At 54.6% G+C, this 15,027-nt stretch overlaps 1 protein-coding gene and 1 long non-coding RNA gene across 4 annotated transcripts; one reads left to right on the top strand and one right to left on the bottom strand.

Annotated features, from left to right (window-relative positions):
* The first annotated feature begins 1,481 nt into the window (after positions 1 to 1,481).
* LOC117868804 lies at positions 1,482 to 14,066 on the top strand. 3 transcript variants are annotated; one of them, XR_004643718.1, is made up of 4 exons: positions 1,482 to 2,068; positions 4,697 to 4,824; positions 11,746 to 11,869; positions 12,475 to 14,066. It is a non-coding gene; the product is annotated as an uncharacterized LOC117868804 (long non-coding RNA). The 3 variants fall into 3 exon arrangements; XR_004643717.1 differs by lacking the exon at positions 1,482 to 2,068 and having other exon boundaries at positions 3,565 to 4,824; XR_004643719.1 differs by lacking the exon at positions 1,482 to 2,068 and having other exon boundaries at positions 3,565 to 4,824; positions 12,987 to 14,066.
* Positions 2,228 to 9,074, bottom strand: LOC117868803 (complement factor D-like). The gene is made up of 5 exons (XM_034755077.1): positions 8,846 to 9,074; positions 6,612 to 6,768; positions 6,095 to 6,239; positions 4,974 to 5,231; positions 2,228 to 2,929 (listed from the first exon to the last, which is right to left on the bottom strand). The coding sequence occupies exons 1-5, from the start codon at positions 8,901 to 8,903 to the stop codon at positions 2,774 to 2,776; spliced, it is 774 nt and encodes a 257-aa protein (XP_034610968.1). The 5' UTR covers positions 8,904 to 9,074; the 3' UTR covers positions 2,228 to 2,773.
* Positions 14,067 to 15,027: the final 961 nt, after the last annotated feature.

Raw genomic sequence — 15,027 nt, forward strand, 5'->3', positions numbered from 1 at the left:
GCAGCCTTGATTCCTGGTGAGCCGGAGGCCCCCAAGCACCAGACTTCTGTTGACTCCAGAATCCTGATCGCTGCTGACCTGCGGCACGCTCTGCCCCTCCGCTGCAACCGAGCGGACTGCATCGGGAATGCACAGCAGTCGGGCTTTGGCCTGGAGGCGGCTGGGAGGGGCAGCTGGTGAGATGGAGGTTTGTTTATGTAACTGTCCAGCTCCAAGTTCAGAACCATCGGACCCCCTGGATGCCCCCCGCATCTCACGGTGTGTAACTCAGACATGGATCTGCCTTGGTCTGGGGAAGCAAAGTTTGGGAGACGTTTGCAGTTTTTTAAGTCCATCCAGCATCCATCTTAGTTTCCTCTCTTTGCCATCTCCAGAGGCATCAAGGCCTCCAGGGAGAACCCACAACTGGCACGACCGTTTCCCAGTGGATCTGGCAGAGCCTGTAGCTGGGTTTTTATTTTGCTCAGTTGAACTTTGCCATCAGTTTGAAAGTTTCCCCCTCCTTGGCAGATGCTACAAACCAGCATGGCTCAACTGGGATTCCCACCCGCTCCCATGCAAAACCACCACAGACCCCTGGTTCACCAGGTTCTCTTTTCTTTGAATGGCAGCTGGCACTAAAACTGGCACAATGAGCCTGTGGAACTTATGGCCACAAGATACCGATGAGCTCAAGAGCTATGGTGATATAAACCCCCCTGCTTCCAGGGGTAAACCAACCTCTAACCGATGGCAATTAGAAAAGATGATGTCATAACTTCCTACTGTATAGATCTTACACCTTCCTCTGAAGCAGCCAGTGCTGGCCACTGGTCAGAAATAGGATGATGGACCTCGGTTCTGATCCAGTCTGGTGATTCCCATCTGTCTATGCAGCCTTCCTTTCAGACAAGGAGACTCCCCATAAGCGTTGAAGCCAAATTCATCCCTGGTGTAGCTGCCTGGAAGTCAATGAAGCTACACTAGGAGTGAATGAGACCTTCAGAGGGCTGGGAGAGATCAGTAGATGTCCTCAGCGGGAAAACTGCCCCAGACTGGAAGCCCATTGAGACAGGAACCGTGTCTTCCACATGGTGTCAAGGACCAAGCATTTCTTGGCACTACCTACCCAATACTCATCAGTACAATAGTAGCAACCACAGGTGGCCAGGAGAGAGTCTTTCTTTGGCCTCTCGGTTCTCATCCAGCCTAGGTGACAAGTTTGATGAGTCTCCATCCCGGCCCCAGTGGAAAAAGTGCCCGCTCCAAACCCTCCTCCCCAGCCAGCACCCATTGGCCTGCTCGGAAACAGCTCCCCTCTCATCCCTCCAGGACAGGGTCTGGTGCGCCGTGCGGGATTCTCACCCCGCCGCCGTCTGTGCAATGGGCAGACGCCTTCAACCCCGAGAGCTCTTGTGCCAGCACTAAATAAATCAGCACCTTCAGTCCCAGGGTGCACTGGCCCTTTAAGGGGAGTTGCGCTCAGCCCCACCAGTGCCTAGGGATCTGCCTCCCAGCTGATGGGTTGGGGCAGGTGAGCACGGCTGAGAGCTGCAGGGAGGCTGGAGAGGAATCTCTCCGCCAGCCAGAGGGCAAGGCCCGCAGCCGGGGACAGCAGCCCCTGCCTCGGAAGGGAATTAGGAGGCCTGCAGGAGGGACAGCTCCTGAAGGAAGTAGCCTGGACAGGCTGGCGTGGAAGGGAATTGAGACTTGTGCTTGCTCAGGGGGCCAGGCTGGGCCGTCCAGGGAGGAAACGGTGCCCTCCTCCATGCTGTCTTCTCTTGCCCAGTGCCAATGAACCCATGAGGCCAGGACTGGACCGGAAGGGGAACTGTAGCTTGGTGAGGGTGGCGCGTTGTGTGGCCCCCATTGACCAAGGGAAGAGCCGGCGTGAGGTTGCTGGACATCTGCCTTGTTTAGTTGGCGTTTTGTTCCCCCCCACCCTCTCCAACAGTATGTGTGGGGCGGGGAGGGGCAGAGAAGGGAATGGCCTCTGGACTCTGGTTTGGCCAGAGGGCTAAATCACGGAGCGGCATGAGAATCTCACATCCAAGAGCAGGAGAGTGAAGTGCCACCAGAACATGAGACAGTGAGCGAACCACGTGGGGAAACTGAGGAAGGGCCACGTCTGATGTGGGATGAGGAAAGATCCTGTTACACTTTCCCCTCCCCCAGGAACCCCCCCCCCCCCAATTCGACCCCCAGTGTGTCACATCTGTGCAACCCCAAGGACTCTGGTGACCCACAGTTACAATCAGTTCCCTTTTATTGCAATACTTGTGCTCACTGTTAACAGCCACACTGGAGCAGGCTTGCGCCGGGGAGGGCAGAGTTGACAAGATGCCACCTGAAATCCTGCCTTGAGCCCCATCCTGTAGGGTGACCAACCTCTTCCCCTTCCCACCCCCTTGCAAAGCACCCCTTTGGCAGGCCAGACACGTCTCTTTGCAGACAGGAGAGCTAGGCCGGGTGGTTGCAGACAGGAGAGCTAGGCCGTTGTGTTGGTGGAAGGAGCCAGTCGTCCAGTTGGCTCAGGGCGTCTCCTCCCCTCTCCGGGATGCTGCTTGCGGGGAAGTGCTGCACTGAGCTTATCGGATTGCTTATCTGATTGCGAGGCGAGCTGAAAGCAGGGGTAGGGGACCCCTATAAGCCCCCGATGTCCGGTTACATTGACGTTTGCAGTGTCTGAGTGCTCTCTGCCATGCTAGCCGCTAGCCCTGCCCGTGGGAAATAGCGTGCAGTCTGCTGTGTGCCCCTGCGGGTCCCTTCCAATCCAGGGCCGACCCGTCCGCCTTCAGTTAGCTGAAGCCATGACTCTCTCGATCCAGTCGACGTAAGGGGGGATCCGGGTGTAGATTCCGGGCTTCTTGTGGTTCCCACAGACCCGAGAGCCGGCAGCCACCACCCCTTCGGCGATCCCATTGCAAACGAGCGGCCCGCCGGAATCCCCCTGGAGAATCAAGTCACAGGATCAGTCTCTTGGCACTGTGCCTCTTCCCGCCCCTTCTGGGCCAACTCCCTAGTCCTGGGAGCCAGGCTGTCTGCCAGCCTTCCTCGCCCACCAGCCCCACGCTGGGCATGGCTACCCATCACCACCCTTCCCAGGCTAGAAGGGCGTCTGTTACATACACCCTTCCCCCCTTGTCCAAGATGGTGGGGGGAAGCTTGCCCTGTGTCTCCCCGTTATTTGTATTGCATCAAATAATGCAATATTTGATAAAAGAGGCTCCAGCTGAGATCAAGGCCCTATTGTGCCAGGTGCTGCACAGACCCGAAGCATGACACACCCCGTCCCGAGGAACCCACAGGCTAAATAAACAAGGGACAGGAGGGGAACTGGAGGCACAGAAGAGCAGAGCGATCGGCCCAGGCACACACGGCAGAGGCAGGAATAGATCCCGAAAGGAGATGGGACATTTATAGGGATATCAGGAATATCCCAATTTAATAGGTCATCATTAATAATGTTAAACCTCAGGCTTCAGGGCTTGAACTAATCCCTACCTATCAGATCAGGATGAGACTGAATGCGGGGGGAAGGGGGAACAGGCAAGCCCACCACCACCGGTGGTGGAATTTTTGCATGTTCCCCCGAAGCAACTGGTTCTGGTTCCTGTTATCTACTGGGCTAGATGGACCTGGCAAGTCCTTTGTACCTAACTAGGTTTTTCGGTTCCCAGTTCCATTCCCTATCCACTAGGCCGTGTGGTCTCTCGAGCCATAACACAGCGCTTGGATCTAATCACGGTTACTTCCTCCCCACCCTTCCACCTCGCCGAATGGTTCGATTCATTTTGAACAGAAAACAAGTTATGTGGGGTTAAAAAATAACCAAACTCCCCGCTCCAAGGTAGCAAGGGCTGTGTAACTTGCACCGCAGCTGCCTGCCGGGTGGCTTCCTGGAAGATAAGCTCAAAGTTTTATTAAGCACCCCTGCGTGTTTGCTCACATGCTGATAATTATCTTGTATTCAGCTTTGCAACATGTTCATGGGGGCGGCGGGGCAGCTAGGTCAAGATGCTACAACTTGTGCTGCCAATTCCACCTGTGGCAAATGCTCTGGAGTGAGGGCGGGCGCAGTCAACGCCCGTCTTGCACGGGTGTCATTGGTGAGATGGGCCAGAACCTGACTCTAAGGGTTTGGCTACATGTGAAAATGAATCCAGGGTGTGAGTTTAAAGCAGATTAACTCCATGGGTGGATGCGCTTATTCTGGAATGAGAGTGCCTCGTTCAGAATCACCTTAATTCACTGGTGCAGTAGTTTAATCCACTGGACTAAGCTAATTCAGAATAAGAGTGTCCACACATGGAGTTATCAGAAATAGTTTACTCTGTAATAGCTCTTTGTGTGGACAAGCCCTAAAAGCAGGGGGAAGGATCTAGGCTTTTAGTTATTCCCCTTATTCGTGTATCCAGGCGAGGCCGTTTGGTGAAGTGGATTCGGGTGTAACAGCCAGGAGATCTAGGGAGAAATCCTGGTCCCATTTACTTCAGTGGTGATCCGGCCACTTATTTGCAGTGTGACCAGTGGTAAGTATCTGTGCCTCAGGTTCCTCATCTGTAAAATGGGGCTAATAAGAGAGACCCACCTCCGGGGAGCACTCTGAGATCTATGGGATTGTACATGTGCTCCATACAAACTAGGACTTTGCTGCTTCTCTCTTTCCAACAGCAAGGGGGTGACACTCAGGGCCTGATTCTGCTCTCTTACACAGGTGAAAATCAGGCCTGACTCCAGCCTAAGAGGAAAATGATGCCCCAGAGCTCTGCAGGGAGAGAGCAAAGGACCCAGGACTCCAGAAGTTACGAGCTTCTGTTTTTACCCCCGGGAGCAGGAGGATAGGTAGGCTACCAGAATAATCATACACACACACACCTGCACAGACACCCACGCATACACCTGTTCGCACTGATACACCCAAGCGCGTAGACGCAGCTCTGACCCCCCAGGCAAGAGAAATGAGCTGAGGGATTTCTCCCAGAGATAGATACCGGGCAGGTGTCCTTCTTCCTGGAGTCGGTGCACATCATCTTCTCTGTGATGGTGTTGTCGTGGTGGATCCTGCGGTTGCAGATCTCCCGGCTGATCACCGGACGCGCCACCTGCTGCAGTTTGTCAGGCAGTTTCCCAGTGTGGCTCATTTCACCCCAGCCGGCCACCTCGCACATGGTGTCGGCAGGGACATCCCTGTCTTGCCTCTGGAAGGGCAGGATCTTCACATGCTCGTTGAGGAGCGCTTTCTCCTCTAGCTGATTGGGAGGCAAAGAGGCAAGGGTCAGTCGGGGTGAGAGAGACAGACTCTGTAGCTGTAACGCTGACCCTGGCTGGGCGCTCTGCGGGGATAAAACCTGGGACCTCTGGATCTTCCAGCTGGAGTCTCTCTACAGCTTGAGCTAAAAGGACCAGGAGGGGACTCAAACCTGTACCGGGTGTGGCCACTAGAGGGGGACAGAGCTGCGCTGCGTTAGCACAGGGTACGTGACGATCACCTGGGAAATACCCCAACTAATGGTGACAGGACACAGGCGCCGACTTTCATTTTTCAAGGTGGGTGCTCCACCCCCACTGTGCCCTGAGGCCCTGCCCCCACTCTGCCCCCCAAGACCCCACCCTCACTCCGCCTCTTCCTGCCCCCACTCCACCCCCTCCCTCCAGCGCCTACCAGCAGATCAGAGGGTGGCTGATGGGTGCTGAGCACCCACTGTTTTTTTCCCCTGTGGGGGCTCCAGCCCCAGAGCACCCACGGAGTCAGTGCCAATGTGACTGAAGTCCCTGCTGCAGCCGTGTGGGGAGGGTTCTCCCTCAGCTGGTGGATAGAACGGGCCCTATCCTTGCCAGTGCCTTGGGCTTCATCCTCCTCTCCCTTGCAGTGGGGTGAATCAGGGGTGACCCCAGCCAGAGATGTCTGTGGGGTATCAGGCCTGTTGGATCTCAGTCCAGTCAAGCAAGACTCAGCTGTGAAATCAACAGGAGTTCGGTGCCTGTGAGGAGCTGGGCCTGGCCCGAAGCCCACGGGAGTCAGTGGGAGTTTCCCCCCCCCCATTGACTCCAGTGGGGTCTGGGAGGCACCGTGCCTGCAGCGGGGGATGGTGCCGCTGTGGGTCGTGCTCACCTGGAGGAGAAGGAGGTCGTCGTCGTAGGTCTCCGTGCTGCTGCCAGGGTGGCCGATCTCCGCGCGCACCTCATAAAGGCGCTTGTGCGGTTCTGGCTGCGAGAGAGAGTGGGCTCCCAGGAGGACCTGGAACGGCTTGCCTTGCCTGCAGTCGAGATGGAGACGGTAGCGTGAGGCGCTCTGCTCACCCACCACACTGAGCTGCGAGAGCGTCCTGGTCCCTCCCGGCTGTACAGTTCACCCCAATGTACAGCGATCACCAGTAGTCAACCTCGGCCTTTCCCTAGCCATGGAGAGTCAACCCAGCCCCGGCTAGGAAGGAACATGTGTTCTTTGGGTGACAGGGGAATCCAGCCTCAGTACTTGTTGGGCCCTGGGCTTTCCCTTCATAGTGACCCTCAAACGACCCTGAAACAACTACTGGGGTCTGTATTAGAACCAGCTGGCCCCACCTCCACGCCCCCTTTCTCTCCCGCAGCGCGCTCCCGCCCCATCAGACGCGAAGGCCGGTACTCACTTGTCTTCCAGGCAGTGAGCCGCGCTCAGCACCCACTGCTCGGCGATCAGGAACCCGCCGCACACATGCTTCCCATCCACCTGCAGGGAAGCCATGTAGGGTTTCAGGTGGGGATGAGCTTCGTAGCCCCCGAGAATACGGCCCCTGGGGCGACCCCCTGATGGGAGGAGAAACAGAACGTTAGCCACTGAACCTGCTCTGCCCAGCCTTCCTTTCCATGGGAGCGTCTCCCCTTAGCGTTAACGGTGACCACATCCAGAGCAGGGCATCTAGCTAAGGGACGTATCAGAATTCTGTTTCGTGGACAGTTTGTTTGTGTTCTCCAGCGAGACCTTTAGAGGCCCACCCGAGAGCAGCCAGCTGGTTGGGGCGCTCCCCTGGGGTGTAAGACAGACAGGTTTGAGACCCTCCTCTGCCTGATTCAGTTACAAGGGCGCGTTTGGCTTCAAGCACAAGGGGGGAACGGCGGGGCTGGCAAGTTGGACCTTCAGCAAGTGCTCGGTTGTAACGCATCTGTATCGGCACATACGAGTCTCTCTTGCGATGGCCTGAAATCGGTCCAGGATGAATCAGCCGGTTTCTATCACCTTCCCCCCTGGCTTTTTAAAAACAAACGCGGGGCAGAGCAGGTGTTAACCAATCAGACTACCTGTGCAAATAATGGTCAAAAATAGTTTTGCCCAGGCTCACGGTGCAGCCGATTGGATTGTGTCTGCAGAGCTCTGCTGGCTGGTTGGACAATCAGATTTTTTTTCCCTGGACCTTTGAAAATCTCTCTTCCCTTCAGCAACTTGAAGAAGAAGAAACTAAAAAGAAAGCCCCACGTACGAAACGTGAGATGCTTCCAGGTGTTTCGGATGAAGATTTTTCCGAATGTTCTGCAGCGGTGGATCGACTGCATGCTTGGGAGAATAGCAGGAGGCCTTAGTCAATATTCACCAATGGCCAGTACCTGCATGGGAAAGATCCGCCCCGATTCTAGTACATGATCCCAGCTCAGCGACCTAGAAGAAGATGAACAGTGTCCCCAGCCCCCACCCCATCTCCGTCCCTGGTAGGGAGGAAACCTCAGCTGTAGATCCATCCAGCAACCGTCACCATGGTATCCTAACCCAAGGGGAGGCTGTGTTGCCTAGTGGCTAGTGCAATGGGCTGGGACTCAGGAGAGGTGAGCTCTGCCACTGGTCTGCTGGGTGACCGTGGACTAGTCACTTCGTGTCTCTGGGCCTCAGTTTCCCCATATGTAAAATGGTGGTCATGACCCTTCCTTTGGAAAACGCTTGGAGAGACACAGATGAAAATGCACTCTGGATTGTTATTATTAGCCTCGTCCTATCTAGACCCCAAGATGCTTTTTGGTTTCCAGGGAATCAGATTCTATTGCAGCAAAAAAAATCAGGGCAAGCGAGCGGATTCCACACCCAAACTTTTCTGTTATCAGCTCCACCACCCCCATGTCTCCCCAGATGGGCAGGGTATTTAACCTGCCTTTCACTCCGCCCCCCCTCACAGTTTTGCACCAGCAGAAATATGTTTTGTTCTATGCCTCCCTCAGTTTACCCGCATTGTCTCAAACTGCCTCCCCTCTCCAGCCTCTGCTCAGTGCAGGACTCCCTGGCTGAGTATCTCTGGCTTGTGCAATGCAAGAGCTCAGGTGATTCCTTTTGGTCTGCAAAAAATACCTGCAGCTGGTGGCCTCTGGGAGTTGTGTCCTGAGAAGCCCACCCTAGTTTATGGGTTTAGGCGTTTGGGAGACAGAGCCTGATGAAGCTGCATTGTCTATAGGTTTGAGACAGGGTTCTAGGCCAGATTCTGACCTGGATTCACAGTGTGAGCTAGGCCAAAGCATTCCACCTCTGTGCCTCGGTTTCCCTGTCACGAGGGGGGGTTGTGGAGCTGTATTGTCTATAGATAAGATTAGATAGAGGGTTGGTAAAGTGCTTTGAGATCCTCAGCTGGAAGGGGCTGGAGAAAGCGGTGAAATGTCCTAGGTTCCCCTAGGCCTGATGCTGAGGCTATAAAGTTAAATTGTTGCCCCTTTATGTAGCAAGGACGCACATTACTCCGGCTCAGATACCCAACTGCTTCACTTATTGTGTCAGTTCTTAGTTAGGCATGCCCTGCGGTGCCCACCTGAGCCCCTCCCATGCAGTCCCGCGTCACTCTCTGCCATGGCCGGATGAGTCCGAAAAGAGAACGGCGTATGGGAAGGGTCAGAGAGCGGATGCACTCACCACACACCGAGATGCCCAGCAAAACAACCAGAGCTAGGAAGGGCGAAAGGTGACCCATGCTGGCTGCAGAGACGCGGGTGGATCGGTCTCGAAGTCCGGGGCCGTGTCTTGTCTTGGTGGTGGCGGCTCTGCTGGGAGTGAAAGCGGAGACCTCCCTTTTATAACAGAGCTTTGGGGGTGGGGGATGAAGGGGAAAAAAAGGAGATTTCCAGGAAAGCGAGAGTTAGGAGGAAATTTGCAACAGCTGTCGAGCGCTCAGCCTGGAATGGCCTTTTGGTTGTAGCAGTGCCAGGGGCTAGCTCATGATTTCTCAACACAAACAGCCCAGGGAGGAAGCAGCCCAGCCCAGCTGCTGAACCTGGCCTCCCTGGAAGGGGATTTCTGCATTGTTTGTTTGCTCTTCAAACACAAAAGGGCAGGCAGAGTTCATTCCCCAACTGCTCATGTCTGAAGAACAAACAATGGAAAAATCCCCTTCCCTGCCCGCAAAACTGAATGGGCCCTTGAGTGAACTTCCTCCTTAGCAAATCTCCCTCCAGGATAGGCCAAGTCACTGGAGGAACCGCTGCAACCTGATTCCTCTCTCTGCGCACCTGTGCTGGGGAGGAAGCCAGGACTTTGGTCTCCAGGGCTGCAAGCCAGCACCTTTTTTTGCCCCTGTTAAATTCAGTGGTGGGGTTATGGCAGCCCTCTGCTAGCCCTAGACCTGGGGCAAGGCCGTGAGACAGAACTTTGGCCAAGGGAAGGGGGTTTCGGGGAGGCATCGTCTGAGATCTCAGGGAAGCCACCCTGTGGCTATTAGGGTAAAAGCAAAGGTGGCCAAGTGACACTGGTAAATCTGGAATGTAACTGGTCAGAAAGAAAGGTAAAGGGCTGGTGTGAGTGAAAGGGAGAAAGTGTGGGTGTGTGTTCAGAATGTTTAAAACAAATAAAAGGAAGTTCTTCACACAGCGCACAGTCAACCTGTGGAACTCCTTGCCTGAGGAGGTTGTGAAGACCAGGACTATAACAGTGTTTAAAAGAGAACTGGATAAATTCATGGAGGTTAAGTCCATTAATGGCTATTAGCCAGGATGGGTCAGGAATGGTGTCCCTAGCCTCTGTTTGTCGGAGGGTGGAGATGGATGGCAGGAGAGAGATCACTTGATCATTACCTGTTTGGTTCATTCCCTCTGGGGCACCTGGCATTGGCCACTGTCGGCAGATAGGATACAGGGCTGGATGGACCTTTGGTCTGACCCAGTAAGGCTGTTCTTATGACATTGTGTTTTGGAGAAGATCATGATTTAGGGCCAGATTCCCAAAGGGGTTTAGGAGCCTACAATGAAGCTAGGAGCCTAGGCCCGCATCCTCACAGGTGTTTGGGCCCCTGGCGCCCATTGATTTCAATGGAAGTTATCACCTAAATACCGTTGACAATCTGGGCTCTAGTAACTTCCAATGGGAGTTAGGCACCTGCGCTGCTGTAAACCCCACTAGGCACCTAAATACCTTGGTAAATCTGGCCTTTACGTGTCCCTCATGGTCGCCCCTGTCAGTATTCCCCAGGGCCGAGTCCGGTTGTGAGTGGGACACCAACTCTCATGACTTGGGGTACTCAACTCTAAAATTAAAATCTGAAGATAAAACTGCCCCTGGAGCAATAGATTTAGACGCAAACGGAGCAATGTAAAGGATCCCAGCCCGGGGCAGTAGGTGCTGTCAACAGAGAGGCATCAGAGGTTGTTCTAATGGAGCTCCAGTTTCCTTGGAAGCCGGACAACAGCACCCGAAAGGACCTTGGACCAGATGCTTTTTATCACAAGGCAAGTGACCCTGGCTATACCGGCGCGTCTGGCTGCAGAAGACCGGCCAGCCGAGAGGAATCTGATGTGTCTGGCAGAGATAACAAAGAATGAAATATCCTGCGAGGAAAATGCAGAGGCGCTAAGCCAGAGAGTGGAAGGCCGAGCCCCTGCCTGCTGGAGTGATCAGCTGAGTGAGTCCATGTTTGCCACGCAGGCTGCAGAGAGGTGTGGCGCAGCCTCCGTTATCAGTTCATCCAAGTTCGGGGTCCAGCGCTCCTTGCTCCAGAGGCCTCCGCTGGTGCAGACCTCAGCCCCTCGGCAGCTGCATGGGTCAGAGAGTTCAGATGAAGTGGAACCACAATGACCCAAGTCAGCCAAGGAGAGCAAAGTGGTGTAGCACTGGTCAGCCCACCCCAGTGGGTAGGGGGCTCATCTGGGACTGGAGAGACCCAGGGTCAAGTCCCCGCTCTGTCCTCAGACTCCTAGGTGACCTTGGGCAAGTCACTTAGTCTTTCTCTGCCACCGTTCCCCAAATATAAACCTAGGGAGACTAGCCCTGCTCTACCTCACAGGGATGTTGTGAGGGCCAGGGAAGCACTCCTGAGCAGGGGTTCTCAACCTTTTTCTTTCTGAGCCCCCCTCCCCGCTCACCAACATGCTGTAAAAACTCCACGGCCCACCTGTGCCACAACATCTGGTTTTCTGCATTCAAAAGCCAGGGCCAGAGTTAGGGGGTAGCAAACAGGGCAATTGTCTGGTGCCCCATGCCAAAGGCCCCCCCCCGTGACGCTACATTGCTCAGGCTTTGACTTCAGCCCTGGCTGGTGGAGCTCAGAGCCCTGGGCTTCAGCTCTCTACCCTGGGCCCCAGCGAGTCTAAAGCTGGCCCTGCTTGGCAGCCCCCCTGAAACCTGCTCACGGCCCCCCAGGGGGCCCCAGACCCCTGGTTGAGAACCACTGCTCTAGAGAGAGGGGAAAGGGAGGGAGCCTAGTCTGTTCTGTAGGTTTTTATACCATGCCCATGACCGTAGTATCGGAGCACCTTCCAGTGGTGCATTGAGCAATGTAACGAATGTCTCTTCGCCTGGTGAGTGTTCTCTCCTCCTCTCTCCAGGCTGGTTGCTGTGCTGTGCCCAGGGGCCTACGTTTATCGAGAAGGCAGGGATCCATGGTACATGGCAAGCCCACGAGATCCACCTGAAGCACGGAAGAGAGCAGGCGGAGGAGCAAAGAGCATGGTAAAGAAATGAGCCTGGGCTATGGGGGTCTTATTCTCCCGCCATTCTCATCTATGCCACTAGGTGGGGCTAACGCCTCGGTTTCCATGCCAGGCTTGGGTCCCCAAAAACCAGGTTTGACTAATGCTTCAGAAGGGGCGCAGAGTCCCTCCCCAAAGGGGGGCACATTCTGCTCATCCCTGCTGTGTTTTCCTCCCCTTTATCCTGGGGGGAGGGATGGCTGGAGACTCGGACGCAGTTCTGAAATTCCAGGGGTTGCGCCAGTTTCCTGGCAAAGAGGCCAACAGCCCCACGCTTTAGACTTTGCCCAGATGAGCTTGGAGAGAGAGAAACCACCAGGTTTCAGTGACAAGAAAATTAATTCAAACACAATCGAGTAGAAACAGTTGTTTGTAAACGAACGGGAAGCGCTTGCAACCCAAATACCGGAGCTGGATGGGCTCCGTCTCAGCCTGGCCTCGCCTGAGAGCAGACCAGTGAAACCTGCTTCACCCTTGGATGTGAGACGCTCTCGTTACTGTATTACACTTCTCGAGCGCCTTTCATGTCAGGGTTTCAAAGTACTCCGCAGAGGAGGGTGAGTGTTGTTATTGCCTTTTTTATAGAGAGGGAAACTGAGGCAGGGAGAGGCGAATGAAGTACCTTGCCCAACGTCGCACAGCAAGTGACAGGCAGAGACAGGAAGAGAACCCAGGACTCCTGACTTGCAGTCCAGCACCCTATCTCCCCGTCCATCTGCCTTCTATGAAGAGTTTGGCAGATACTTGTAAACTGTCCACCTCCTTGGTATCTAGATACCGTACCAGACGTGGTTCTGATCTCGGATCAATGTCAGACAACCTCCCTCCAGCCAGAGTCTCAGAAATCTGTTTAAATAAGACATCAGAGCCTTTATACTGAGGTCAGGAGCTCCTGGATTGCCAATTTAGGCCAAGGACAGATGTTGTTCCTCAAATGAGACTATTTAAAGCCTTGGAGACCAACCTGAGTCTGCTGGTCCCACTAGCACTTCACCCGGTGAGAGGCCTTTGTAGATTTCATGAGGGGAATTCAGTGCAAGTTTTTGACATAGGGATTCATTAGGAAATGTGTCACATTTCCTCTCCTCCTTCCGCAGCCGCCACCCGCGTTGGCCGTCTCGTTAAAATACAGTGCACGTGGGAAGGTGAGGGGGACGTCCGGTAAGTTTCACTTCCAGAGAGGGAGGATGAAAGAGAGCTACGGGATTTGAATAAAAGCCTCTCGCCGGCTCTGATGTGGATCTGTGGGATAGTGGTTCTATTGCGCCACAAGGCTGAATACCAAGGGAACCTGGCCCTTTGCTCATTGATGGTTGTGTAATACCGGAGGAAATCTGCTGAAGTCAGTGTCAGTGCGAGTTTAGGGTCACGCCTGCTCTGTGCACTGTTGTTCCTGTAAAGGTGATAAGCCAGATCCTGGTAGTATAACGTAGCTGTGAAGCTATGGGATCTGGCCTCCTGAGGATTCCCCCTCGCCATGAGAGTGCTTCTGGGGTGCAGAGCCCCCATACAGTATTCTCCCTTGCAGCTCCCCCCCCCCAGCATAGGGGGAGTTCCCAGGAGACGGGACATGGCAGGGGCAATCCCTACGCTACCAGAACAGCCCCTTGAGGTTATGTATGTAAATTGGCGCAGGTCTGAACTTGTTTTAATATATGCTGGCAATTAGACAGGCCCCAGATCAGGGAGTTCAAAGCTGGCTTAAAGCCGCCTTTACCCACCTCCTTTGGGTTGTGTACAACTCAACTTGGCCAAAAGACGGGGGGTGAGAGAGAGACTGGGGCTCGGATTAGCTTTGAGGATCTAGGCCTGTCTGTTTGCCATCCCAGCCCTGGGCTCCCCACGCACCGCTCTGCCAATGCCCCTCCGTCCTGACCCGCAGCCCCATCCTGCTATTCCAGTCCTGGGAATTCACTCAGCTAACATGACTCATGTCAAACCCCCACGCCTCGATAAACAAAGCGGAGGGTGGAGTGCCGGGTTTGTTCCTCACATGAGTGGAGGTGACAGCAGTGTTCTTTAGAAACCTTCCCTGCATACAGAAAGCTGCTCTGGTTTGCCTGGTTTACTTGGGTGAAGGCTGTGATGCCAATGCTGAATCAAGGGAACGAGCTTAATAATAATAGTAATTAATCCTATCTCTTCTCACCTGTAGAGCTCAAAGCACTTTACAAAGGAGGCCAGTATCATTATCCCCGTTTAAAAGATGGGGAAACTGAGGCACGGAGCAGGGCGGTCACTTGCCCAAGGTCAGGGAGTGGCAGAACCAGGAACAAAACCAGGCCCCCTGAGTCCCAGTCCCGCCTGTTTGTTTAACTTGGCTCCCGCGTGCCTAAGTCTTAAATGTCTGAAACATTTGACGAGAAGCGTGATCTTTCCTACCGAACTCGCTCACACATGGTCTAGCAGCAGCTGTAGTTCTGGGTCTGTACAGCGCCTAGCGCAGTGGGGCCATGGTCCACGACTGGGGCTCACGGGTGCTATGGGAAGCCAAAGAATAACAATAATATATCCCAAGGCAGAAGAGTCAGGACTCCTCTCCCATCCCATTCACCCCCCCCCATGAAACAAACTAAATTCTAGTTTTCCAACACACGAAATCCAAACAGAGCCAGGTCAGGCTCCAACCCACTGCAAGGCTGTAGCGCGGCCCAGCCCGCCAATGTTCTGATTACAGAGTGCGTCACATCCCACTCTGTCAGTTACAGCAACAAAACGCTCTGCTTTGGCAGAAGTTCTTATTGCATCACTCAAGTCAACGGCTCACGCTTAAAAGTTGCTCAACAATCAGAGGCGGGGGGAAGCTCACTTTGAATGGGGGGCGAAGGGATATAAGGGGGGTGCTCTGCAGGGGGAGCTGCTGAGACGGGTGAGGGACAGGGAGCTGACTCCAGGTGGAGAAGGGGTGCGGGGGAGGCCAGTAGCTTGTGGCTCCCTTGCCAGCCGCCGGGGGTAGCTTTTCCAGGATCTGGCCTGACCACCCCGGTTCCTACCTGCTCCCCAGCCTAATCCTGGGTGTTGCAGCAGCCAATCTCACCCCTCTATGTCCCACTTTCACCTCCACTGCTCCCCCAGTGCGTGCACATCGTTTACAGGGGGAGGGATAGCTCAGTGGTTTGAGCAGTGGCTTGCTAAAGC

Source organism: Trachemys scripta, chromosome 22 (assembly GCF_013100865.1).
Source record: "Trachemys scripta elegans isolate TJP31775 chromosome 22, CAS_Tse_1.0, whole genome shotgun sequence".
In the NCBI taxonomy this organism is placed as follows: Eukaryota; Metazoa; Chordata; order Testudines; family Emydidae; genus Trachemys; species Trachemys scripta.